General features: G+C 37.4%; 1 protein-coding gene across 1 annotated transcript; it reads left to right on the forward strand.

Moving 5' to 3' along the window:
• Window positions 1-232: 232 nt before the first annotated feature.
• On the forward strand, window positions 233-25366 carry LOC102911082 (cytochrome P450 2C27). Its single transcript, XM_015990684.3, has 9 exons — window positions 233-415; window positions 1658-1820; window positions 1996-2145; window positions 7518-7678; window positions 10354-10530; window positions 12000-12141; window positions 17321-17508; window positions 23560-23701; window positions 25170-25366. Exons 1-9 carry the CDS (start codon window positions 248-250, stop codon window positions 25349-25351), a joined length of 1473 nt encoding a protein of 490 aa, XP_015846170.1. The 5' UTR covers window positions 233-247; the 3' UTR covers window positions 25352-25366.
• The last annotated feature ends 412 nt before the right edge of the window (window positions 25367-25778 follow it).

The raw sequence follows: 25778 nt of genomic DNA on the forward strand, positions 1-25778 counted from the left end.
GCATTTTAAATTATAATATTTGGTTATTAACCAGTACAATTAAGCCAAAATCTCTAATGTGTATCTGTTAACAAGGACATGCTTGAAGAACATCTTATTTTTGTCTTTATTACTAGGATAAAGTCCACTCAAAAGAGAGATTAAAGAGTATCTGATTAGTCAATTATGACATCGTGTTGATTCAGCAGGTAGTGTTATAAATGGTCTGTGTTGCCTGATCACAGCTGTGTCAGTGAGAAAGGTCTCCATGGATCCCACTGTGGTCTTGTTGCTCAGTCTCTCCTGTCTGCTTCTGCTCTCACTCTGGAGACAGAGCTCTGAGAGAAGGAAGCTCCCTCCTGGCCCTACTCCTCTCCCAGTTATTGGCAATTTCTTCCAGATAGATTCGAAGAACATCAATCAATCCTTTACCAAAGTAAGTATGCCTTATGATCCTCCAGTGCTTTGCAAGGAAAGGTAAATTGAACTCATCTTTTAAGATATCTTTTATTTTATATTATAATAAATTACATTATTATTATTTTGAAATTATAACATATTCCTAACATATTCCCCCTTCCCTTTCCTCTCCCCACCCTCTCTTTTTCTTTTATATTCATGACCTCTTCTTGTATTAATTGTTGTTACATGCATACATGTATACTTATATACATTTATATTCCAAATTTCAAATGGTATAGTCTGTATAATGTTATTTGTATATACATTTCCACTACTGGCAGGAATAGTATTGTAATTTTGATCATAAAGTAAAAAACTCCTATAAAGTCTCATGTACCTTCTGCCTTTTCAACTTTGTCACTATCAAAATTGAGGAATGAGAACATTCCTTTGTAAATGAGAGAAATTTTGGGTCATTGTCTAGTATAATAGGATTTGGAAAATTGCAAAAGTTGTGTATATTTATTCCTATCTTTATTTTATAACCATTTCCCACAATGTATGGCTGTATGTCTCCAGTAAAGGACACACCATATCATTCAACAAGTCAGGTAGCACTTTGGAGATGTGTCTTTATTGCTATTAGCCTTTTGTACTGAAGTTTTCTGAAGAGCTGGTGCTTTATTAAAAGAAAATGTCTATAGATGTGGAGTAACACAGGGAATGAAAGAACTAAACAAAGTGCCAGGCATACTTGATGCTATCCAAATTAACTTTTATTCTTTGCCTGGTACTATGAATGCCCCAGAGTAAGAACCTGTTCTCTTAGCAGATGCTCATGCTGTGTGCAGCTTTGGTAGTACCCACTCTCCATGTTTGTAGCAATGATAGATCAAACCTGAGATAATCAGTATGGATTTATACTCTTCATTATAGGGTAATGTTCCATAGGAGAAGATTTACAGTTGTCCCTGAAGTAGTCATCTGGGCATTGATACTTAATTCAGTATGGCATGAACATGGAAAATAAATTGCCCAGATATCAAATGATAAAAAAACAACTATTAACATTAAGTCTGTTATTCATTAGCAATTCACTCCAAAAATGTATTCGGAAAAATCTTGCAGTTAATTTTTGAAACATTATCAAGAAATGGCTGAACAATTTAATGTGATGATGAATGGTCATCTAGGTATCAATTGTTGGGCCATCACATAACACTTTATACTGATCCACACATGATAATTACTCATTATGTTCCCTTCCAATTTTTAGTTCTCAAAAGTCTATGGCCCTGTGTTCACCCTGTACTTGGGCATGAAGCCCTCTGTGGTGTTGCATGGGTATGAAGCAGTGAAGGAAGCTCTGATTGACCATGGGGAGGAGTTTGCTGGAAGAGGAAGCTTGCCAGTGGCGGAAAGAATTACTAAAGGCCTTGGTATGTAAATGTGCGTGTTCATGTGTGTGCTGCACAGTGTTTACAGTGAAAGTGAAGATAAAAGGAGGAGTGGACTTCTTCCTTAGGTACACTTTGGACCTCTCTGTTGTTTCCACCCATCAGATCTCTCATCTGTTCCTAGAATCTATTTCTAGTGTTTTACCATTTCTTTTAGGCATTATTTTTAGCAATGGAAGCAGATGGAAAGAGATAAGGCGCTTCTCACTCATGACTCTGCGTAATTTGGGCATGGGGAAAAGGAGCATTGAGGACCGTGTTCAAGAGGAAGCACAGTGCCTTGTGGAGGAACTGAGGAAAACCAATGGTAAGTATAGGTTTATGCATTAACATCTTAGTCTAGGTATGTGTGTATGTCATGTTGATCATATCTTTTCTAAAATTTTTCTTTGTTTTTAAATCAGAAACAATGAATTTCATGTTAATTTTCTGTTGAGCTGCAGAACTATGTATTTCTGTATATTTCTACAAGTTAGAGCAAATTAACTGAGCAGTAGGTCAATTTTTACAGTCTTTGGTAACAATGATGTGATTTATAGCTTTCATTTCTTAGCTGAGTGTAATAGAATTTTCATTAATTATTGTGAGTGCTATAAAATGATGTCAAAATTGTATTGTTATTTGTTCAAAAATTTTTACTACATTGTGAATCTTATACAATGTGTTTTGATCATGATCACCCACCAACTCCTCTGAGATACACTTCCACTTTTCTCTACCCTACTTTGTGTTGTCTCTTTTTTTAATAGCCACCAAACCTGATTTGTGCTTGACCCATATGATTTTTTAAGAAAATTTTTATTAGTGATTTCAGAATTTAGTACTTATTTAAAAATATGTTTGAATTGAAACAGAATTACCCAATTTCTCACTTTTTCTCCTTCTATCCCTTCCCAGATGCCCTGCCTTGTCCCCTTCTCATGCCTTTCCCACTCTCAAGTTGATAGTTCCATTTTCTTTATATATATATATATGTGTGTGTGTGTGTGTGTGTGTGTGTGTGTGTGTGTGTGTACATGCACACAGACATACACAACATCTTGAGTACTCTTTGTTGTTGGATATCATACATATGAATTCAGGGCTGACCATTCTGCACTTGGACAACCAATAAAAGAGCTTAACCTTTGGAGAGGATAATTATCCTTACCCCAGGAGTTATTAGTGGTGTGGAGATCCCTGTCTCGGGGAAGGACTGAAAATTTTCCCTTTCCACATTATCACATCTTTTGATTTTGCTATCTTTCCAGTCTTGGTTTACAGTCATTTCTGGAAGAGACTGTTTTATAGTAGACTTCTTGATATTCTGGTTCTTACAACCATTCTGCCTCTTCTTCTGTGATGTTTCCTGAGTCATAGATGTAGGAGTTGTGGTCTATTTGATCATAATCATCCTCCCTCCTCCAGTTCTTCCCACATCTGTCCACCTTTTCTTCCTAACCATTTTTTTTAAAATTTTTTTTCCCACAAAGGCAAATTTGTGCTGTTCAAATATTCTTGTATGTGTGACTTTCTAACAATTCATGGGACTATACTCCTAGAGAACATTGACCCTCCCTCTTCCAGAAACTAATGATTGCCAATAACACCTATATTAGGGGTGGAACATCATGCCCAACTCCCATCTCCATGTTAGGATTCTTTCTGGCTTTGGTTTGCACAGGTCTTGTGCATACTGTCATATTTTCTGTGAGTTCATATGTGCAACTGCCCTGCTGTGCCCAGAAGACATCATTTCCTTGTAGTCATCCACCACCTGTGGCTCTTACCCTCTTTCTGCCCCCTCTTCTTCAATAATCCTTTAGTCTTTTGAGGAAATGGTGCAGCACATAATTTATATTCATGGATGAACACTTTGTAATCTCTTATTCTTTTTACCTTCACCATTTGTAGCCTCTGTGTTCATTATAATATATTGTAAACAGAAGCTTCTCTGATGGTGGTTGAGAAATATCTTGTATGTGTGGTTTTCTTCTGGATTTTGTTTGACTTACTAGGGGCTACACTCTTAAAGAAAACTGACTCACCTTGTCTCAAGAGCTAAGTACAGCCAGTAGCTTCTTGACTATTGGTGTGATTTGTACCCAGTTCCCCTCTCCATACTGTGATTTGATCTCACTTAAACTTACATGGGTCTTGTGAATGTTGTCAGAACTCTTTTAAACTGACATGTGCAGTTGCCTTGCTGTGTTCAGGAGACACTCTTTCCTTTTCATCACTCACCACCTCTGCCTTTTTATGTCACTTCTTCCATAATTATTACCAAGTCTTAGGAAAAAGCAGTGCGATATGGATGTCCTATTTATGGGTGAGCACACCATTGTCATTTTTTTGCTCTGTACCTTGAGTGGCTATGGGTCTCTGTGTTAATCATCATCTACTGCAAATAGGAGTTTGGCTGATATGGATTGAAAGATGCATGAATCAGTAGATACCATTGTAGAGGAATTTCTAAACAGTCTTACTAAATAAGAAACACAGAGCCAAATACAGAGGTAATAGCCAAAGAGATCAGAGAACTAGCAAAGAGCCAAGACTACCTTATCTTACCACCTCACAACCATTGCTTCCACAGAGAGTTTCTTCCTGTCTGATTGGTGTTTTTATTGCCTTTCTGTTCTGCCTTCTTGTTGGCTCTAAGCCCAGCCACATGACTTCCTCATCACTGCCTGTCTATACAGACCTCCAGGTCTTTATAATTGGTACTGGGATTAAAGGCACATGTCACCATGCTTGGGTGTGTCCTTAACCACACAGGGACTTTGCCTGCCATGTGATCAGATTAAGGGTGTGTGCTACAACTGCCTGATTCTTGTTTATCACTATGTGACCTTGTTATGAGACCTCTGATCTCCAGGCAACATTATTTATTAACATACAAAAAAAATCACATTTCAGCACAATTAAAATATTACCACATATCATAATAATTTATTTGTAGTTAATTAATACTATGCCCATTTAGCAGAGTGATAGTGGATTCTCCCCTAATTTTGTTGATATGTCTAGGCACAAGGCCTTGACCTGATAATGGTGCCAAGTATGGGATTTATAAAACGGAATAGGTCTTAAAGCAAAGAAGAATATTGTTTGTAACTTCCATGGTGTTCATGCTTACTGTGGTACCAGCTGATGTGTCTTGCCAGGAAAGTTGTTATTGTTACTTGCAGAGTTTATAGCTGGGTGACATTGATCATTACTTTTCTCTTCTGGTAGCCTACATGGCACCTTCCAGCACTGTGAGAGCTAGCCTATGTCAAAAATTTTAGAAATCTAAAAGAACTAATAACTTAATTATCTTAATAATCTAGTAACTTAGTGATGCACCTAAAATATACACAAAAATAATCAAATAATACATAAGAAGTTAGATAGGAAGAAGAATGGATGTGGTGGTGCATGCTTTTAATCCTAGCACTCAGGAGTCAGAGACAGGTAGATATCTATGAGTTTGAGGCCAGCCTGGTTTATTTAATAAATTCCTGGTCAACTAGAGCTACGCTTTTCTCAAATCAAAACAATAACAAAAAAGTAAACAGTAAGACATAATAAAAATCAAGGATGAAATAAATTAATCATGTGGAAACAAACAATAATGCAGAGAAATAATGAAGAGTTGTTTCTTTGAAAAGATTAACCAGATTTTTTAAAAGTTCAGTAAAATTAACCAAGAGCAAGGTGACCAAATTGCCAAAACTACAGATGAAGTGGGAGACATTAAAACACACACTGAGAAAATTCAGATCAAATATATATATATATATATATATATATATATATATATATATATATATATATATATATATATGTTTTTCAGTCATGGTTTCTCTGTGTTGTTCTGGCTGTCCTGGAGTACTAGAGTACTCTGTAGACCTCTTGGACTCAAACTCACAGGGATGCATCTGTCTCTGCCTCCTGAGTACTGGGATTAAAGATGTTTGCCACCACTGCCCATGACAGACAGCTCCATGAGATCCATGTTCTCTTAGCTTCCCCAGTTATATACCACATACACACATATACACACAGACACACACACACACACACACTTGAGCAGATGCACACAATTAATAAAAAGAAATCTGGAAAAAGAAATTTCCTTATGAGTTTTTGACCTGTAATATCATACACATATGTGATACACAAATTTTAAGCATTATATAAGCATAGCAATTTGATAATAGTGATTTGGAAAGTGTTCACAAATATATAAACCACACATTTGCCCAAATACACTGTGTAATATTTGATTGAACATAATCATCGTTTACTTCCTTAAAAACATTTTTTTACTGCTAATACTGCATATAGCGTGGGCTTCATAAAGACATTTCATAGCAGTGTAACATGCTTTGAACATGCTCACCTACCATCACATTTCTGGTCACCCCATTCCCATTTTTCCTATTGCTTCCTCCCCAGCCTTCTTTGTTATACTTAAAAAAGTTGTTTATTTTTATTTTATGTATGTAAGTGGGGCCCCTTGCTGTGGGACCAGGACCTATCCTGGGTGCATGAACTGTCTTTTTGGAGCCCATTCTCTATGGTGGGACACCTTGCTCAGACTTGATGCAGGGGGAGGTGCTTGGTCCTGCCCCAACTTGGTATGCCAGCCTGTGATGACTCTCCAAGAGAGGAATTATTCCCTCTAATGTGTGAATGGGGAGTGGGGTGAGGGGGATGTGGGAGATGTGGCTGGAGAAGGAAATGGAGGGGGTACTGTGGTAGGTATGTAAAATGAAAAAAATTTAAATAAAAATTTTAAAAAGTTGGCCTGCACACACATGTGTGCACCATTTGTGTAACTGGTACCACAGAAGTCAGAATGTTGTGTCAGAGTCCCATGGGACTGGGGTTACAGAAAGTTATGAGCTACCAGGAGGGTGCTCAGAACTAAACTTTGTTTCTCTGAAACAGCAGCAAGTACTCTGAGTGCAGAGCTATCTGTCTAGCACTGACCTTGTTATACTTTGTGTTTACTTTTCAAATACTACATTTACTTCCTATGGAGCAAATGAATTGTTTTAAATGACGAAATGAGAAAAGGGAAGTCTCTATTATCATTCTTATGTTGTTTCTCCCTTTTGAATTTTAACTGTACAATAAAAGTTTTCATTTTATTTCATAATGCAAACGAATCCACATGGGAGTGGCTGCTCTTGAGATTACACATTTTTGTCCTATGAGGAGGAGGAATCTCCCCATTTTTTCTTCTAATACCAGAACTCACCTGCAATGTTGTCATTTCTTCCTTCCTTGGATCAATACTTGCTTCCTTGGTTACTCATTGTGGCTGCAGATCTTCCAGGTGTACACTCCTCTATTTAAATCTGAGTGTTATATGTTAATTAGGCATTTCAGTGAGAAACAATTGTTTTCCAAATACTAGAAATTTAAGATTTATAAAATCTTTTGTTTTCTTTCAAGTACCAGATAGATAAAGGTGTAAAAATTAGTATGACTGATTTGATCTGTTCTTATTTAAGTAGTGAGGTTGAGACCAATTCATTTTTAATATTAAAGTAATATTTTGATTATGTATATAACAAATGCTTAGCTGTTAGTAAAATTGTAGATATGGTTTAAAACTTCTAAAGAATCTTTACCTGTTAACAAAAACAAAATATCTTCTTTGCATATTTTAATGGTATTTTTTTCTAATTGTTTCTAATTATCCAGGCTCACCCTGTGATCCCACCTTCATCCTGAGCTGTGCTCCATGCAATGTCATCTGCTCCGTTATTTTCCAGAATCGTTTTGATTACAACGATCAGGATTTTCTTACTTTCATGGAAAAAGTAAATGAGAATGTCAGGATTCTCAGCTCCCCCTGGTTGCAGGTGAAGTCAAGATCTTTTCCTTTTTAGAATATAGTTACAGTCTTTCATTCTCATAGTGCAAATTCAATATGGACCAAGACGTGAGGTGATCAGATACCATGATTATGAATAATATATTATAGAAAGAATATCTGAAAGGCAGATCTAAGCCCTTTGCTATATAAACAGCAAAACTGAAAGGGAAATGCCAGATTAGTTTAAACCTCCTAGTTCCATATCTATTGAATTTCCAACTGATGTCCACCGAACTGTCTGTACAATGTTATTATTGCATTCACATCTAGAAGTGTGGCCAGATGTTCACAGGACATTCTTCTATACATAATTCTTATCCTCTTTTTGATGATTGAACACATCTTCATCATATTACTAGGCAGGAATATTTTAGTTTATAAAGAATATTTTCTTAAAGGAATAAAAATATTAATGGCAATGAAATCTGCCATGAAACACTGAGTAGTCAGCTGGAATCCTAGTTGACAAGATGACCTTGCCGAGGTAACGCAGTAGAACTGGTGCTGATGGTAGATGTGGGAGAGAAAACTCTGAGGGCATGAAAGCAACTCATTTCTAAAGGGGTGAACTAGCCAGGGCAATGCCAGAGAACTCACCTTAGGCCTGAGGAGGGCAGAGAACTGGAGAGCTGGCCAATACTGCAACTTCCCAGGCTTAGAACAAGAGTTATGAGTTGGCCCACCCCAACATACACCTCATCTGTGATCTGCTAGAGCACGTGGAGGGGCTAGTCCTGAAGACCCAGGGCTGCACGATCTTAACAGCACAGGGTAAAACAGAATATCCAAGATAACTCCCATTGAGGACCCAGTATTTATAGAGTAACAGAAGACAGAGGCCTTGAGCCAGATCAATGACTCTTTGTAGTGAACACTTGCAAGTAAAGATATGTGGATAATAGGGGAACGGCACGACTCACTGTGTCACACTACAGCTTCCATGACCCCACTTTTATTTTTTTTCTCTTAAAATTTATTTTATTTTTTGGGGGGATATTGTAAGGGCAGAGGGTGGATGCAAGGGGATGGGATCAAGATGCATGCTATAAGGGACACAAAGAATATATAAAAAGCAAGTTAAAGAAAGAATGACTGTGATCATAGAGAAATCCTTGGGGCTGTATTGGTGAAATTATTAAGGCCATTCCATGTAGTTAAAAGGAAGATTTATTTAGTGGGTAACTTACAAATGAAGGGGGGTCTGGGGAAGGTGTATCATAGTCCAGTGGTGTTCTATGGACCTCTGCTCAGTCAACCTCCACCGTCAAGGGTCCAGGAATAGAGAGAGAGCTGGCCCATCCCGATCTCGGGTCTCCAGGGTCCTCCCTTGGCCCCGCCTTGTAGGTGTGACAGTTGCCGAAGCCTCAATGGGGGCTGGAACTTCCAGATTAAAGCTGGAATGGCTACCCACTACAGGGCTGTGGTACACTTTTACTTTCAAAGCCTCTTGGAGCCTCACCCACTTCTGAATACTCATTTTATGTCATAAGCTGATTTACAGGAGTTAAATATGCATGTGTTACTTTTATGCTATAAATAATTTACCCAACTGCCTTCACTTCTGCCACCATCTAAAACTTGTCAATGACAACAATTTGCATCATATATTTCAGATTTTTTGGGAGTAAATAATATAAGCCATCAGTGAATTTTCATGAATATGCTTTTTTTTTCATTTTGAATTTTTTCCTTTTATTTTATTTTACAATACCATTCAGTTCTACATAACAGCCACAGATTCCCTTGTTCTCCCCCTTCCTGACCCCCTCCACTTCCCCCCAGCCCACCCCCCATTCCCACCTCCTCCAGGGAAAAGCCTCCCCTGAGGACTGAGATAGACCTTGTAGACTCAGTCCAGGTAGGTCCAGTCCCCTCCTCCCAGATTGAGCCAAGCGCCCCTGCATAAGTCCCAGGTTTCAAACAGCTAACTCATGCAATGAGCACAGGACCTGGTCCCACTGCCTAGATGCCTCCCAAACAGATCAAGCCAATCAAATGTCTCACCCATTCAGAGGGCCTGATCCAGTTGGGGGCCCCTCAGCCTTTGGTTTATAGTTCATGTGTTTCTATTCGTTTGGCTATTTGTCACTGTGCTTTATCGAACCTTGGTTTCAACAATTCTCGCTCATATAAACCCTCCTCTTTCTCGCTAATTAGACTCCCAGAGTTCCATCTGGGGATGCTTTATACTAAAAAGGATTCAAGAATGTGGGAACATGATTATGATTCTTGATTGTTGGGCAGAAATTTCTCCCCCAAATCTCTCTACTATCACGTAGAATTGCTCCATGTATGAAATAAAAATCTCTTCTTTATGGACATCATTTTTCATTCATGTCTGAATCTATAAACCCAAATTGGTCTTGATATATATTATAGACATGTGTATTTCCTCATATCTGTTCATTTAAAAAGTTCTTTGGCAAGGGCTGGAGAGATAGATCAGTGGTTGAGTGTGCACTGATCTTCCAAAGACCTGATTCTAATTTTCAGTATCCATGTTAGGTGGCTCACAACCTCAGGATCTGATATCTTTGGCCTCCAAGGCACCCACACATAGATGGCACACACAGTTATGCATGCATACACATACCACACACACACACAATTAAAAGTAAAGCAATTCATTTTAACAAAAAAAATTCTTGGTCTGATTTTTAGGTCTGCAATAATTTCCCTTGGCTATTTGACTATTGTCCAGGAAGTCATCACACGGTATTGAAAAATGCTGATTATATCAGAAGTTACATTGTGGAGAAAATAAAAGAACATCAGGAATCATTGAATGTTGCAAACCCTCGGGATTTTATTGATTACTACCTGATTAAACAAAAGCAGGTAAAATGTTAATATTAATTTATTTTCTTACTTCAGCATTTTGTGGTTAATTGAACACTGAAATGTTTGTTGGAGATGGTTTAAAGTCAGAAGCATTTGAAAAACAGTTTTAATATTTATTATGTTTTGGGATGCACCATATGGATACTGATAAAAGAAAGATATGGAATTTGCTAACTGGAGCACATTCCCTCTGTTCGTTAAACAGTATAGCTGATGGGAAAAACAATACAAAGGGCAGGTAAGATGGGAAAAATTCTAATCAGGTAGAAAATAACCAACTGTCATGGCAGTGTAAAAATTGGCATTATAAATGCACATAGTATGGCTAGATTTCCTGTGTATCTAGTGGATTAAAATTGATCTGGACATAGTGTTTATTTTAAAATGATAAATATAGGAGTTAATTTCAGAATTACTTAGTGGTGTATGGAGAGGTATGTGGTGAGAAAGAGTAGGTATATGGAAGAATAAGGCTTTGAGCATAAGTTCAAGTTAATTTTCACCAAAAGGGGTTAAGGATTGGTATCTATTGTGTATCCTGTCTGCATGATCTGCATTAGCATTGTGTAATTTATTCAAAAGACAATTTTTCCATTGGATTTCCTTGGGACTCAGTAAAAACCTGCTGACTGTAGATGTTTGGGTTTGGTTGTGGGCATGGATTCTCCTCCAGTGATCTTACTTTGTCCTTTTCTAGTAGTCCACTACCCTGAGTTCTTCTTGACTGCAACTGAGTAACAATACTTAATATCCTAACATCTGAGTCCCCTGATGTTTCTGCTTTCTTTTGACAGACTATTTTGTCTAGTTTGTGCTGTTTAAATTTGTAAAATACAGTTTGTAAAGACCACTGAATGTAAATTGATCTCTCAGTGCTGTAATCATGTTTCACTTACATTATAGTGGTACACCATGTGATTACAAAACACTGCAACTACCAGCTCCTTCCAGTTGGAAAGGATTCCATTACTATGAAAGACACACCATGCCTCTACTTATCACTCCTTTTCCTCCACACCATCTGTAGTAGTTCTTAGTGTGATTTATGTATGTATAGATTTACCTATGATGAACGGATCATCTAAACTGACTCAGTATATGTAGCTTTCAGTTTCTGACTTGCACTTGCATAAAATCTTGGCCACTGATCTACGTTCATTTTGTTCCAGTACTTTCTCCTTTCTTTGCAGCAAACTTCGTTTTCACAAAACATTTTATAGAGAAGTCTTATTATAAATAATTGCAACTAAATAAAACATCATGTCAAATTAACTAGACCCCAAGTCTATGCAGCTTAGTAAATTCCTATACAGTTAGAACAACCATTTGGAATGGGAGCTATGGAGTTTTACTTTAAATTTTATACTTTCAGTAACAAATATACAAACTGTGTAAAACTGTAGATCCATTGTAATCACATGTTCTGATAAAGAATTTATCAGATTATTGCATCAAATTATTCTTAGGAAAACCACAATCAACAATCAGAATTTACACTTGAACATCTGGCAACAACTGTGGGTGATCTGTTTACAGCTGGGACAGAGACAACAAGCACAACGCTGAGATATGCTCTCCTGCTCCTGCTGAAGCACCCACATGTCACAGGTGAGGACTCAGGTGGTGTCGCACAGTGTTCCTGTAGGATGCTGGAATGACTCTGCTAGTGTCTGTGTGTCATTCTTAGAGAAGTCTCAGTCCTTACCTTCTGTGCCACTCACTAGCCGTAAAGAACAGCATGACTAAGAGAAACAGACTCTGACTGTAGGAAAAGCAATCAAATTCTGGTCAGTTTGTGAGTTATCTGGAAGGTAAACTATGACAGGTGTGGTCAGGATACATTGTCCTGTGGATACATATTTTTTATTCTTAATAGATATGTCTCTAGATCACCTAAAATCTTTCAGTTTCCTTTCCTCAATCTGATGAATCTAACTTTGGGTGGAGAAAAGAAAACTTACCTCACTGAAGCATAAGCAGAATGCCTAGAATGTGCTGAGTCTGGCTGAGACAATGTGCATTCTGATAAGTGTTCAAAATATTTAGATTCTTTAGAAACATTTTTCCATTAATGCAGAAAATGTAGATTAAGGATTTTTTTTCACTTCAGAAGTCTATTTCCTTAAACTTCTATTGAACAATGATTTTTTCAACTGTACCAAGAGCGTTTTCTTTTACACTGTACTTTAAAACAGATCCAGTGTTCCAGCATATATGAAATACACCTTCCCTCCTGTGCCCAATGTATACTACATGATAAAAGCACAAAAGTGAATCAAAATTTAAAATTTTTTTTTTTTTTTTTTTTGGTTTTTTTCGAGACAGGGTTTCTCTGTGTAGCTTTGCGCCTTTCCTGGAACTCACTTGGTAGACCAGGCTGGCCTCGAACTCACAGAGATCCGCCTGCCTCTGCCTCCCGAGTGCTGGGATTAAAGGCATGCGCCACCACCGCCCGGCAAAATTTAAAATTTTATGATAGGAAGAGATAACAATAAGCAGACAAAGGGGCTTCAGCAAATTACTGAAACAGTAGTATGAGGAATGAAAAAAATGTAGAGCAAAAAAGATGATGTTGAAACATAAATGTTAAATCATCATGCACATAGTAAGACAAACAAGCTGTGGATCTATATCTACAGACCAGTGAAGACTCCTGTTCCAAAGGAACAGAAGTTTAAGTAGAGAGTAAAGCTGCGTACAGGATGCTTGCTTTGCTGAGTATTCAGCAGGTGACCCCCCGCCCCCCCGCCTCCACAAAAATAAAATTCTTAAAAGAAACTGAGTCTGTGAAGCCCATTACTCTAGACATTGATGATTGACAGGAAATGAGCAGTGTATAGGGATGAAAGGGGAGGCTGGCAACATTTGAGTTCAAAATTTTAGCTCTCAGAGCCCTTTCAATGCCTTGTTCTATGAATGTGAGCAGTGGGGTCTATCCTCCAGACAAAAGGAATAAATTAGCATTCCTATTTCACAACATTATGGGAAAATATTTTCCATGTATTAATCAGAATTTATTCAAAACATTCACTCAAGACACACACATGGAGTTTCAGAACTGAATAGAAGCATGGAACCCTTCAGGGAGATCCCTGAATCTCATATAAACTATTCTCATTGAGACTCAGAATTCTCAGCATCAGCTGGTTTCTTTTGATTCTATGAAATAAAAGGCAGATGCGAACTCCAGGTTTGCCATAATTTTTGTTCAATTTTGCATCTCTTCATGAAATTTGTAAGAATATTTTTTATCCTAATATCTGAAGTAAAGTCACAGTTAGTCATGGTCTCCTGAAGTCTGAACAGCTCTTGTCAGAGGGTAAGCGTATCAGAGAGATTGCTGGGTACCAGGTCTGGGACGCTCCCAATTCAGCATTACCATGTGAATGCTGTAGGTGTTTAACAGAAAATGAGGAATGAAAGAAAAACACTTTATAGTCTAATGCTCCTTTTAATTAAGTATATATTCCCAGCATTTAAAAATATCTACCTAAATTTCCAGCATAAACCTGTCAAGAAATGGAAATTACAAACAATTAAAAATTTATCCATTTATCAAGAGGACTGCTAATAATGGAAAATACTCATAATTTTCATGATAATGAATAATATTTATGTGATTACAATTAAACTAACAGTGAATATTGGTATAATAAAGTACTATATGTGCTCCTTTCTTCCTTTTATTGAAAATGTATTTTTTTCTCACACAATATGTCATGATTATGGTTTCCCCTCCCTTTACTCCTTCCTGTTCCTCCCTACCTCCTCTAGCTCCAGATATCATTTTCTGCCTCTCATTAGAAAACAAGCATGCTTCTAAAAATAATATATAATATAATACAATATAATACATATAACATGACACAACAAAAAAATAACACATCATAATTGGACAAAACAAACAAAGGAAAAGAACACAAGAGAAGGCACAGGAAACAGAGACCCATTCATTTGTACGTCAAAGAACCCCACAAAAACACTAAACTGGAAGCCATAATATATATGTAAAGGACCTAATGTAGACCTATGCTGGCCCTGTGCATGCTGCCTCAGTCTCTGTGAGTTCATACGTCCTTTGATTATTTTGATTTTATGGGGCCTTGTTTTATTAATATCCTCCATCCACTTTGGTTCTTACACTCTTTCTGCCTCCTATTCCACAGGGTTTCCTGATCCCTGAGGGGAGGGATATGATGGAGACATTCCATTTAGTGTTAAGTATTCCAAGGTCTCTCACTTTCTGCATAATGTCTGGTGGAGGGTGTCTGTGTTTGTTGCTATCTGCTGATAGATGAATCTTCTCTAAAGAAGGCTTAACAAGACAGTGATCTACAAGTATAACAAAATGTTGTTAGGAGTCATTTTATTGCTATGTTTTTGTTTTGTGTCCTCTTGATAATGTTTGTTTTAAAACAGAGTATTTGATTTTAGCATAGGTCCCTGGGCTCTCTAGTCTTCCATTATTGGCTACCAAGCAGTTTTAGGAATGGGTTTCATATCATGGATTGAGCCTTAAGTTAAATCAGTTCTTGGTTGGTTACTTCCACAATTTTTATGCCACTATTCCCCTAGCATATCTTGCAGGCAAGACACTATTTTTGATCAAAGGATTTGTTGTTGGGTTGGGGTTTATGTTTCTCTTTTGACAGTATGCATAGTACATTCCTGTACCAAAGTTGCTGGAACATGGGGGTGAGGGTTCTATGTAGGCATCAGCTTGACTTCTCCATGTTCACAGTGTTGTAGAAGTGCTGCTTCAGCAATGGGGCTTTGCTGTCAGTTTGTGGAAAGCAACTTACTGTCTTGGCAATAGCCTGGGTTTTTTGAGATATCCACAGATTTCCTTTGACCAACAAATCAATTAGATGTAACCTAACCCTGGTACTGGAAGTTTCATTTGATGACAAGAGATGTTCAGTTGGGGCTCCGTCTCCCCATTATTTTATTTGGCTTTTGTTTTAGATCACCTTCATGTATATATGAAGTTTTTCCACTGTATTAAGATTCCATACTATCCCTCAAATGGGCCTGAATTTTAGATATTTCCTGCCCTCATCCTTGTCTCCCCTCCCCACTCAAGCCTCCCCCCAATATATCCATAACTATCTACTCTATCTCCCCTTCCTAACAAGATCTATCTGTCCTCCATAGTCTCTTACTTTACATCTAACCACTGTGGTTATACAGATTGTAGCTTGGTTGCCATTGATTCAACAGATAATATCCACATATAAATAAATGCATACTGTATTTGTCTTTTTGAGTCTGGATTACATCATTCAGGGTGATTTTTTTTCTAGTCCCTTCTATTTACCTGAGAATTTCATGATTTTATTCTTTTTTATGGCTGAGTAACATTCCATTGTATAAATATACCCATGGAAAAAAGTCTATTCTCCTGTTTATGGACATCTACTCTGTTTACAATTTCTGGCTATTATGAATAAGGCAGCAATGAACATGGTTGAGCAAGTGTTTCTGTGACAGGCTGAAGCAGCTGTCAGGTGTATGCCCAAGAGTGGTGCAGCTGTATCTTGAGGTAGATTCTCTTCTTCCTGATGCATTGTCACACTGATATCCTAGTGGCTGTACAGGTTTGCACTCCCACCAACAATGCATAAGTGGCTTCTTGTGTCACTTCTTTTCAGCATGAGCTGTCACTTTTTAAAAATTGATCTTCACCATTCTGAGGGGTGTAGGATGAAATCTCAAAGTAGTTTTGATTTGCATTTCCCTGATGACTAAGGTTTTTGAACATTTTTCTAAGTTTCTTTAAGTTTTTCTCAGCAATTTGAGTTTAATCTTTTGAAATTCTCTGTTTAGATCTGTACCCCATTTATTAGTTGAGTTATTGGTTTTCTTGTTATCTCATTTTTTGAATTCTTTATATATTTTGGATATATATAATGCATAGTATATTCCTGTACCAAAGTCGCTGGAACATAGGGTGTTTGTAGCCCAATAAAGGGCTAAGAATATATATGTATTCATATATATTTGGATGTGTAGTTGGTAAAAGTCTTTTTCTGTAGTCTACTGTTTTGTCCTAATGATGTTTTTTTTGCCATGCAGATTTTCAGTTTCATGAAGTTCCAATATGCTACTGTTAATAAAGTGAGGGGAAGGGAGTGTGTGTGTGTGTGTGTGTGTGTGTGTGTGTGTGTGTGTGTTTAGTGTGTATTTGTTTATGTAGATGATGTAGATGTAACTGAAATTTTCATCTCCTATATTTGAAAGTCATAAATGTTGTGCATATAAAAAGAAACTGTTATTTTACAAATATGAATATATTTCAGAAGTAGCTAAAGAGGTTGAACTTGTTCATTACTGGGTGTGGGAACAAAAAAGAAGAACCTTTCAAATTTTACAAATGTAACACATACATATTCATAAATACACATACATTAGAATGTGATTGTGAAAGAATATTGCATTTGGATACAGATTTAGCACATTACTTCCAATGTTCTTTGCCACAGACTAAAGCATGTTGACTAATTATATTCTGTTTTATTTGATACTTTTAATTACTTATACTTTATTTCCTGCTATGTCTACTAAATAGTAAGTATATGCTGATCTATTATAATATCTATATAAGGGTAGTAATATAAATCTACAACATAGCATTTCTTTATAATTGTATCTATAAATTCTTTTATTCCTGAATCAAAAATGCTCATTTATAATTCTTCTGGAACACTTACATCATGCTGTGTATGGTTTGGCATTGTGCCAAATATATCACTTTTCTTCTATTCCATTTCTCTTTGTGGCCAACCAGCTAAAGTCCAGGAAGAGATTGATCATGTGGTTGGCAGACACCGCAGCCCCTGCATGCAGGACAGGAGCCACATGCCCTACACAGATGCCATGATTCATGAGGTCCAGAGATTCATTGACCTCATCCCCACCAACCTGCCCCATGCGGTGACCCATGACACTAAGTTCAGGAACTACATCATCCCCAAGGTAAGCTTGTCTCTTCTCTGCTGATCTTCTATGCTCTTTTTATTTCAGATGTGAAACTATCTTTATTCCTTTTTTATTAAGAAAATTTTTTTTCATTTTACATACCAATCAAAGATCCCCCTCTTCCCTCCTTCCGCCCCTCTAGCCTCCCCCTCCCAATTCATCCTCCATTCCCTCCTACAAGATGGTAAGGCCTCTCATGGGGAGGTACATTTAGTAGAGTCAGGTCTAAGCACCTCTTCCTGACTCAAGGCTATGCAAGGTGTCCCATCATAGGTAGTGGGCTCCCAAAGCCTGCTCATGCACCAGGAATGGATTTTGGTCCTACTGCCAAGGGGCCCCTTAAGCAGATCAAGCTACACAACTGTCTCAAGAGACTTCTGTATTCTTGATGCTCTCAGTTCACAGTGATGTTCTAGTCCTCTGTGTCACCAGTGCTGCTGGTGGCTTATACTGCTTCATGATCTGGAGGACAGATCTTCTGCAGGTACAGATATATCTGGGTGAATATCTTTCTCTTACTATTTATTTGATGCTTTTGCTATTTTTTCCATCTGCTTAATGGAAACAATTGATGTAATCATTCCATTGGTCTTATTTTTATCTAGACATGTTAATTTTATTATTTCTAATGAGGTATCTTTAAGTGTTTGTAGAATTTGAAGTTATGTGGATTAATACTTTTCTGTGTACTTTTCATAATCCTGTGCTCTTAGTTGCTCTTCAGGTTGATGAATTAAAGCCTAGTGATGAACAGACCCAGTTGCAGTGGCCATCACTTGTCTCATTTCTGATTAGGATGAAGGATTATAACTTTAATATCTCCCTATCAAGTTTGATGTTTTTTGAATACATTGATAGTTATATAGATCATATGAAAAATTTTTGTCTGATTTTTTTAATGGTATAAGAGAGATACTTTACTGTGGAGCCAATTATGTTTAAGTATGTCCCAGGAACACGGATTTTTACTTTGAGATGACTTTTAGTCACAAAAGTCTGTATATTATTTTCAGTTCTCTGTACCCATTTTATAGTTCTATGCAGTGTTTACCCTTGGTCATTGACTGTATATGCTATAAACACATATGTACATTGTATTTTCTCTACCACACATTGCTTAATGACTTCTATGTAAAGAAATTTCTGTCCATAATTTCTTCCCTAAAATTTTTAGAACTTTTATACTAAAACAGAGCTGTTTGCATAAAACTAAGTTAAAAATGTTTCCTGATGTGGTTCTGTTTGTACTTTATTCATTTCTATGGCCAGTTAGTGTTACTTTGAAGACATCAAAATCTTCTCATTGATTATCAAATACTACAGCTGAAAAATGAATTTTTATAATAATAACTTCATCCAGAGAGGATGAAGTTGCTTTCTACAGAGCAGTCCTGTATTTTCTGGAGCGTGAGGTTGGGACAAAAAGAGATTGGTAAGGTTCCTGTTACTAGCATCATGTGGAGATGATAGAATTAACTTTTCCAGTGGCAATAGGATTTGCTGTGTAATAATAGACTTAGTATATGGGTGTGGTTGCCAGTCTGCTCTGGCTAAAGGACACTGCTGAGGTAAGACTGTTGAGGTCTATGCTAATATACAAAACTTGTTTATGTGCATGTCCTTAGACCCAACTAAATGGTAAATAGAACAAAGGACAAGAAAAGAGTGACATATCTGTAGTCAGAAGTTTCTCCAGTCCTGACTGGCCCTGTGGTCTGGACAGATCTCTCTTCCCCACAGTCCTGTAGCCACTTATAAAATAATTACTTAGAGGTTTATATTAATTACTAATTATATGGCCTATGGTTTTAGTTTCTGGCTAGCTAATTCTTTCATCTTAAATGAACACATTCCTATTAATATATATGTTGCCTCATGACTGTGGCATTATGGGTTTGCTAGCATCTTATTGCTCCTTTTTCGGTGGCTGGCATCTTTTGACTCCACCCTTCCTTCTGTATCTCTGCTTGGATTTCCACCTGGCTATAAGCTTTTGTGCCATAGGCCAAAACAGATTTATTTATTATCCAATGGGAGCCACACATATTCACAACATACAGAAAGATATTCCACAGTACTTCTCCTTTTATGTCTAGTCAAAAAGGAAGGTTTTAATTTTAATATAGTAAAATTATATATAACAACAATTATCAAGCAAGAATTATAGTTACAATATCTAGTATATTCTTATTTGGCAAAATTAAATAAAATATTCTATCATCTACTATATTTTGTGAGTCTAAAATTTTTTATCTAATTTATCTTTTATCATGACTAAGGAAAACTAATATTATAACTATGTAGTCTTCAACTTCATCAAAGACCCCAGAAGGATATAATATTACCTAAGTAAACAGGAAGTGCATTGTAAGCAACCTCCAAAGTTCTAGAAATGACATAGATCTGGCTGCCTGGACAGTCATCCCAAGTTCCTCTGTAACATTGGGTCATCTACTTTCAGCCTACAGGCCTAGAGTCTCTGACTGACTTTTTAATGAAGAAATTTGAAGGATATTCTCATCTATTTGCAAAGTTCATCAGTCATTTCTCCCTGTGTCCTGCAGAATGTCTGGCAGTCTCCTCTGTGAAGCAGGAAACTGAAGGAGCATCTGGCCCTGTTTTGGCAAAGTTCAGTAGTTATTTTCTTATGGGTCCTTCATGTCCAGTTTACACAACATGCTGTCAAGCAGTTCAGGCAAGAGCAGTTTCTTGCCCAAATATTTAACGTTTGCCATGAAGAAATCAAACTCCATATGAAGTTTCTTTGATGCCCATCATCTTCTCTGAAGTAGATTGGTGCTGCCAGGAGAAGACATATCTCAATGTCCAGAAAAGCCAAAGTTCTTAAAACATTTTAAATGCCATATTCTGTAGGTCTTTGAAGTGTTTGAAGATTACCTACCTAATTGAAATATATCTATATATAACTAGAAAACTTAGCTAACATGACTATAATTATTATTATAGATGACTAATTATTAATTTATATTTTTAATTATGTATTACAATTTCAAATGAGTTACATAAACCTAATACCTTAAAAAAGAGTAAAAATATACATACAGTATAACAAAATTAACTTTAAATTTGTATCAATAAACCAAAATCCATAGCAATCTAGAAAATTTTGAACAAGTTGTTGCTCTTTAAAAGTAGATTCAATAATTCACTCTTTTATCCTATCATATTTATCCCCTTTTTTCTTTAGAAAAAGATTGCATTTATAATCAACCTGCTTTAAATAAAAATAAACATTTATAAACAATATTTTGGGAATTTGGGCATAGCTTCTCATACTACTTCCTGCTGGTTGGGGGCACTTGCAATCTTATGGGGGATACTGGGAAAATTAAGAATTATAGTTAAATCTTGGTTGTAGTAGTCTGTGAGGGTGTGTTGACCTTTTAGGGGGTCTTGGTTGATCAAACTATAGTAGCCTGTAAGCAATCCACAGGTTCTCATCTTCTGTGGAAACAAAAGCAGAACATTTTCCCAAAGCAATGTATTGTTAGACACAAATTTTGAAGTCAACATACTTTTAAAATAAACATACTGGTTTAATTGAGTAGCTCCTATAATCAAATGTCTCTCTGCAGTTAAAAATCCCAAAGACAATATAATCCAGACTCTCTGTATATTTTCTATCTTTATGTGGCTTATTATTTTTATATTACTTTATTCTCATAAAGGACTTTATTTTATTATTTCAAAGCTATATATGTCTTTATTATGATTGTCTATACCTTCTGATCATTGTTTAAACTGCAGCTTGGCTAGGACCAAAGCGGCAGCCACAGCTGCTGGCTCCTCCCCCTGCTCAGCTTTTGAACATGGTGGAGTTTGCCACCAGCTCTGGGAGAAGCACTCTTAGGTAGTGTGGAGCTATATTCTAAAGCCCTTGACTGAGCACTCAAGCCCACAGGCAGAAGCAGTGGCTGGGAGAAGCCTCTCAGAACCACAGCCTGTAGGAGAGACTGTGAGAGCCCACCATGCCAATTAGCTCATGGCGGCTGGCATCCAGCTCAATCTTGCAGGCGGCTGTTGGGAACCATATCTCTGCACTCCCATTGGCATGAGACTGCAAGACCAGGAAGCCCAGTGCGGCTCCATTTCTGTGTCTTAAGAATCCCTTTTAAAGCCAGGCAGTGGTGGCGCATGCCTTTAATCCCAGCATGTGAGAGGTGGAGACAGGTGGATTTCTGTGAGTTCGAGGCCAGCCTGGTCTACAGAGCAAGTTCCAGGACAGGCTCCAAAGCTACAGAAAAACCAGGTCTATGTGTATCAATGCCTGCCAGGGGTGGCAGTTGTAGCAGGAAGTTTTTCCAGTTCTGCCTTGCCCGCAGTCTGGACAAATCCCACCCACCCACGGTCTCACAGCTGCTTATAAAATAATTACTCAGAGGCTTATATTAATTACACACTGTATGGCCTATGGCTTTAGCTTCTGGCTAGCCAACTCTTTCATCTTAAATTAATCCATTTTTATTAATCTCTATGTTGTAATGTGGCTGTGGTGTTACTGGCTTGCTGGCATTTTGTTGCTCCTATGGTGGTGGCTGGGCTCTCCTTGATTCTCCCCTCCTCCTCTTTGTGTACCCCTGCTTGGATTTCACCCCTGGCTGTAAGCTTTCTTGGCTTAGGCCAAAAGAGCTTTATCTATTATCCGATGGGAGCTACTCATATTCATAAAATACAGAAAGACATCCCAAAGCACATATCTTCTCATATCTTTAGTTTGAGACAAGTGTTGCATCAGCTAAATTTATTTCCCTTCATCCCTCTGCTGCTGGATCATGATATGACTAGTCTCTTTTGAATCTAGTCAAGTAGAATATTCAATTATTTTTCCTTCATGAAACAATCTGGTCTAGAAACAAACATGACTTCACAGTTGATTCTCCCTTCTGACAAGTTGGATAAGTGATCTCTTTGATCAGATTGGAGCCACTGATCTCAGCAGAAGTAATAGGATAGGAAGGAACTAATGATTTTTGCCATAATTGTTCTGGTAGATTTCAGAGTTTCTAGCCCATGGGGATTGTGCTGCCTCTTCAGAAACTCTGTCATTGTAGCAGAGAAGCAGTCATGGGCAATGTGTAAACAAGTGGTTATGAATATACGTTCAATGTCTATTGACACTAGAACTTAATTTTCACACAATTTACATATGTCAATAATAATTTTAAACATATTAAGTTAAGCTGCATATTAATATGTGTGTCAGCCTTGTAAAAGCATTGTAGAGCACATTGCTAGAAACTTTGAAAGGATATGGGGTTAGTTTGTATAGTAGCTAAAGAGAACTTAGCAGCAGCAGGTCACAACAATTTCTGTGTATGTTCAGAAGTTTTACAGATTTAGCTGCCACCAGATCATCTTATCTTCATGTTATTTTGTCTTATTTTTTTCCTCTTTCCCCCATTCCATTCTTTCATTTTCTTCTCCCAAAGAGTCTCCCATCCTATTATAACACATATACATATATGTATTTTTGTATTTGTGTCTGTGCATTCATAGATTACATATGTGACTGTACACCTCTACTCTGGCACATAGCCCTGTATATACTTTCTTATAGTACAAATACAGATATAGACAGATTCTGTGAATGAGAAAAAAAGGAATAGTATTTGTCTTTCAAAATCTACCTATTGTACATAAAGAATGGTCTCCTATTCTGTTCAAAACACTCAATGAATTATTCTACTTGGAATCTGATTCACATGAGGGGTATATACACAGATATGATGAACTAGAGCAGCCAGTGGTCAGAGAAACATGGGTCCAATCTGAAGGTAAGGAAGAAGAGACTGAGCAGTTTTAGTCCAAGTACTCATGTGAAATATCACTGGATGGCACTTTAGCCACATCACTGTGCCTGGCCTCAAGCTCCTCCATGCTCCTTACCTGCTCTGTATGTTGAAATGTCCCTGCAGTTCTCTGTACTTACCCCAGACTACAGAACAGAAGGTGAATTAGGTTACTTTCCTAATGTATTTAGCTCTATGATTTCTTTCTAACTCGACTTCTCTCTGTGTGTTGTTATAGGGAACAACAGTAATAACATCACTGTCATCAGTGCTGCATGACAGCAAGGAATTCGCCAACCCAGAGGTATTTGATCCTGGACACTTTCTAGATAAGAATGGAAACTTTAAGAAAAGTGACTACTTCATGCCTTTCTCAACAGGTAATAGAAACTCATTTCCCTGGCTCCAGTGGCATGAGAATCTGAGGAGACTTACACAGTGGCTGCTGTGGAATGTCTTTCTGTATGCTGTGAATGTGTGTTGCTCTGATTGGTTTTTAAATAAAATGCTGATTGGCCAATAGCCAGGTAGGAAGCATAAGCAGACAAGAAGAATTCTGGGAAGAGAAAGGCTGAGTCAGAATTCTCCAGCCCAACACAGAGGAAGAAAGATGACAAGGCAGAACTGAGAAAAGGTAACAAGCCACATGGCAAAACACAGATAAGAATCATGGGTTAATTTAAGATATGAGAGCTAGCTAGCAAGAAGCCTACTATGGCCATAGTTTGAAAATAACATAAGCATCTGTGTGCTTATTTGTGTCTGACTTTGGGACCAAGCAGGACACAGGAAACCTTCCAACTACAAGTGGCACCCTACGGGCCAGTAGACTTGTAATGATGAGAAGTATTTCTCTCAGTGTCCATGCACTGTCATGATCAAGAGATTTCTTCCCTATCAGGCTATGAAACTGAGCCTTGATTGTTATCCATTGTTCAAAACTGAGAAAGCTGAAGAAAAGAGTGTGTTTAATCTTCCTTTAGGTACATCACAGAAATACCAAAGAAAGCAAACTTCATTTACATTTTACTCACCATGAAAATGGAGACATCATAATTTCCATTCAGGTCTTTTTTGCTGTGCCACTCACCTCCATGCTCAAGTATGCACTTACAAGTCTCCAAAAATACAGAAAATTACCAAAGAGCCTCAAATGCACTTGGTAAACACATGAATGAACAATATTTGTCATATTTCATTTGGACTAGGGCAACGAGAAAGACCCCCAGATCTCTGGGTTATTGGGGATAAATAAGGACATCTATATCTCTCAAACCATATATATTAAAGCAAAAATGGAGCAAAATTCTAATAAATGACTTCTTAGCTGTCTCAAAAGGCATTGGTAATGGAGAATTAGAAGAAATCACATATCACTGAAATAAGTTCATGAACCATTATTAGATCAGAGCATTTTTATGCAGTTCAGAATTCCAGGAACTTCAAGATCATCATGAGATGATGGAGACACTGTAGATGTGGCAGGACATTATGCAAAGATTATCAGGAACCCTGTTCATTCTCATTCATGATGAGAACAATAGATATTGAGTCCATACCTGCAGTATGTATGCTGCCTTTGGATATGCAGTTTCTGTCCTTGGCTTTGTTATTTGTGATAATGAACACAGAATCCCTCTTCCTCAGTCTCCTAGGCAGTCTGATTACAGATGTGAATAACCACAAATAATTTTTGCCTAATTAGGTGTCCATTCATGCAGCCATCCATCTACACATCCATCCAATAACTTACCCTTCATTAATAGTCTCCTATGTCAGGTACAAGTACAGTTATTCTCACATTTATGAATGAGAATAGTAATCTTCTTTGACTTTCTTCCCCACTAGGAAAACGGATTTGTGCAGGAGAGGGCCTGGCACGCATGGAGCTGTTTCTATTCCTGACAACCATTTTACAGAACTTTAAGCTGAAATCACTGCTTCACACTAAGGACATTGATACAACCCCAGTGGCCAATGGATTTGCCTCTCTGCCACCCCACTACAAAATCTGCTTCATTCCTGTCTAAAGGAGATCAGACTTTCTGGTCCAGGCTATGTTGTTTTCTGCAATCACCTCTAGACCTTCATTCAGCTCCTTCTGATCAGGAACAAGCTGTTGTTCCTTCCCTCTCATGTATTCCCATTCTGTCAAGACCCAGGAAACACCTCTCAACCATTTTGCAATTTCTGGAGTCACTGCACAAATGTATTGCTATTTTCTCTTCTCTGCAACAGTGTTATTATTCCTTGTACTAATGTGTATCTGGTCTTGAGTTAAAATAGAACTTCACTGTAAAATATCTAATATAGTAAGATAATTCATGGTCATTTTTCTTCTGCATGTTTTCAATAATAAATACATTTGATTTGCATATCTGTTATTAGACTTGTTACAATTCAGATAAAAAATGAAAGAAAACAGAGTTCCCAATACATCATGCTTGTCCACATATT

Source organism: Peromyscus maniculatus, chromosome 1 (genome assembly GCF_049852395.1).
Source record: "Peromyscus maniculatus bairdii isolate BWxNUB_F1_BW_parent chromosome 1, HU_Pman_BW_mat_3.1, whole genome shotgun sequence".
Lineage (NCBI taxonomy): Eukaryota > Metazoa > Chordata > Mammalia > Rodentia > Cricetidae > Peromyscus > Peromyscus maniculatus.

Coding starts and splice junctions, on each gene's coding strand:
- LOC102911082 (XM_015990684.3), top strand. CDS start 248: ATGGATCCCACTGTGGTCTTGTTGCTCAGTCTCTCCTGTCTGCTTCTG. Junction 2,146..7,517: donor GGAACTGAGGAAAACCAATG/GTAAGTATAGGT, acceptor CTAATTATCCAG/GCTCACCCTGTGATCCCACC. Junction 23,702..25,169: donor CTTCATGCCTTTCTCAACAG/GTAATAGAAACT, acceptor CTTCCCCACTAG/GAAAACGGATTTGTGCAGGA.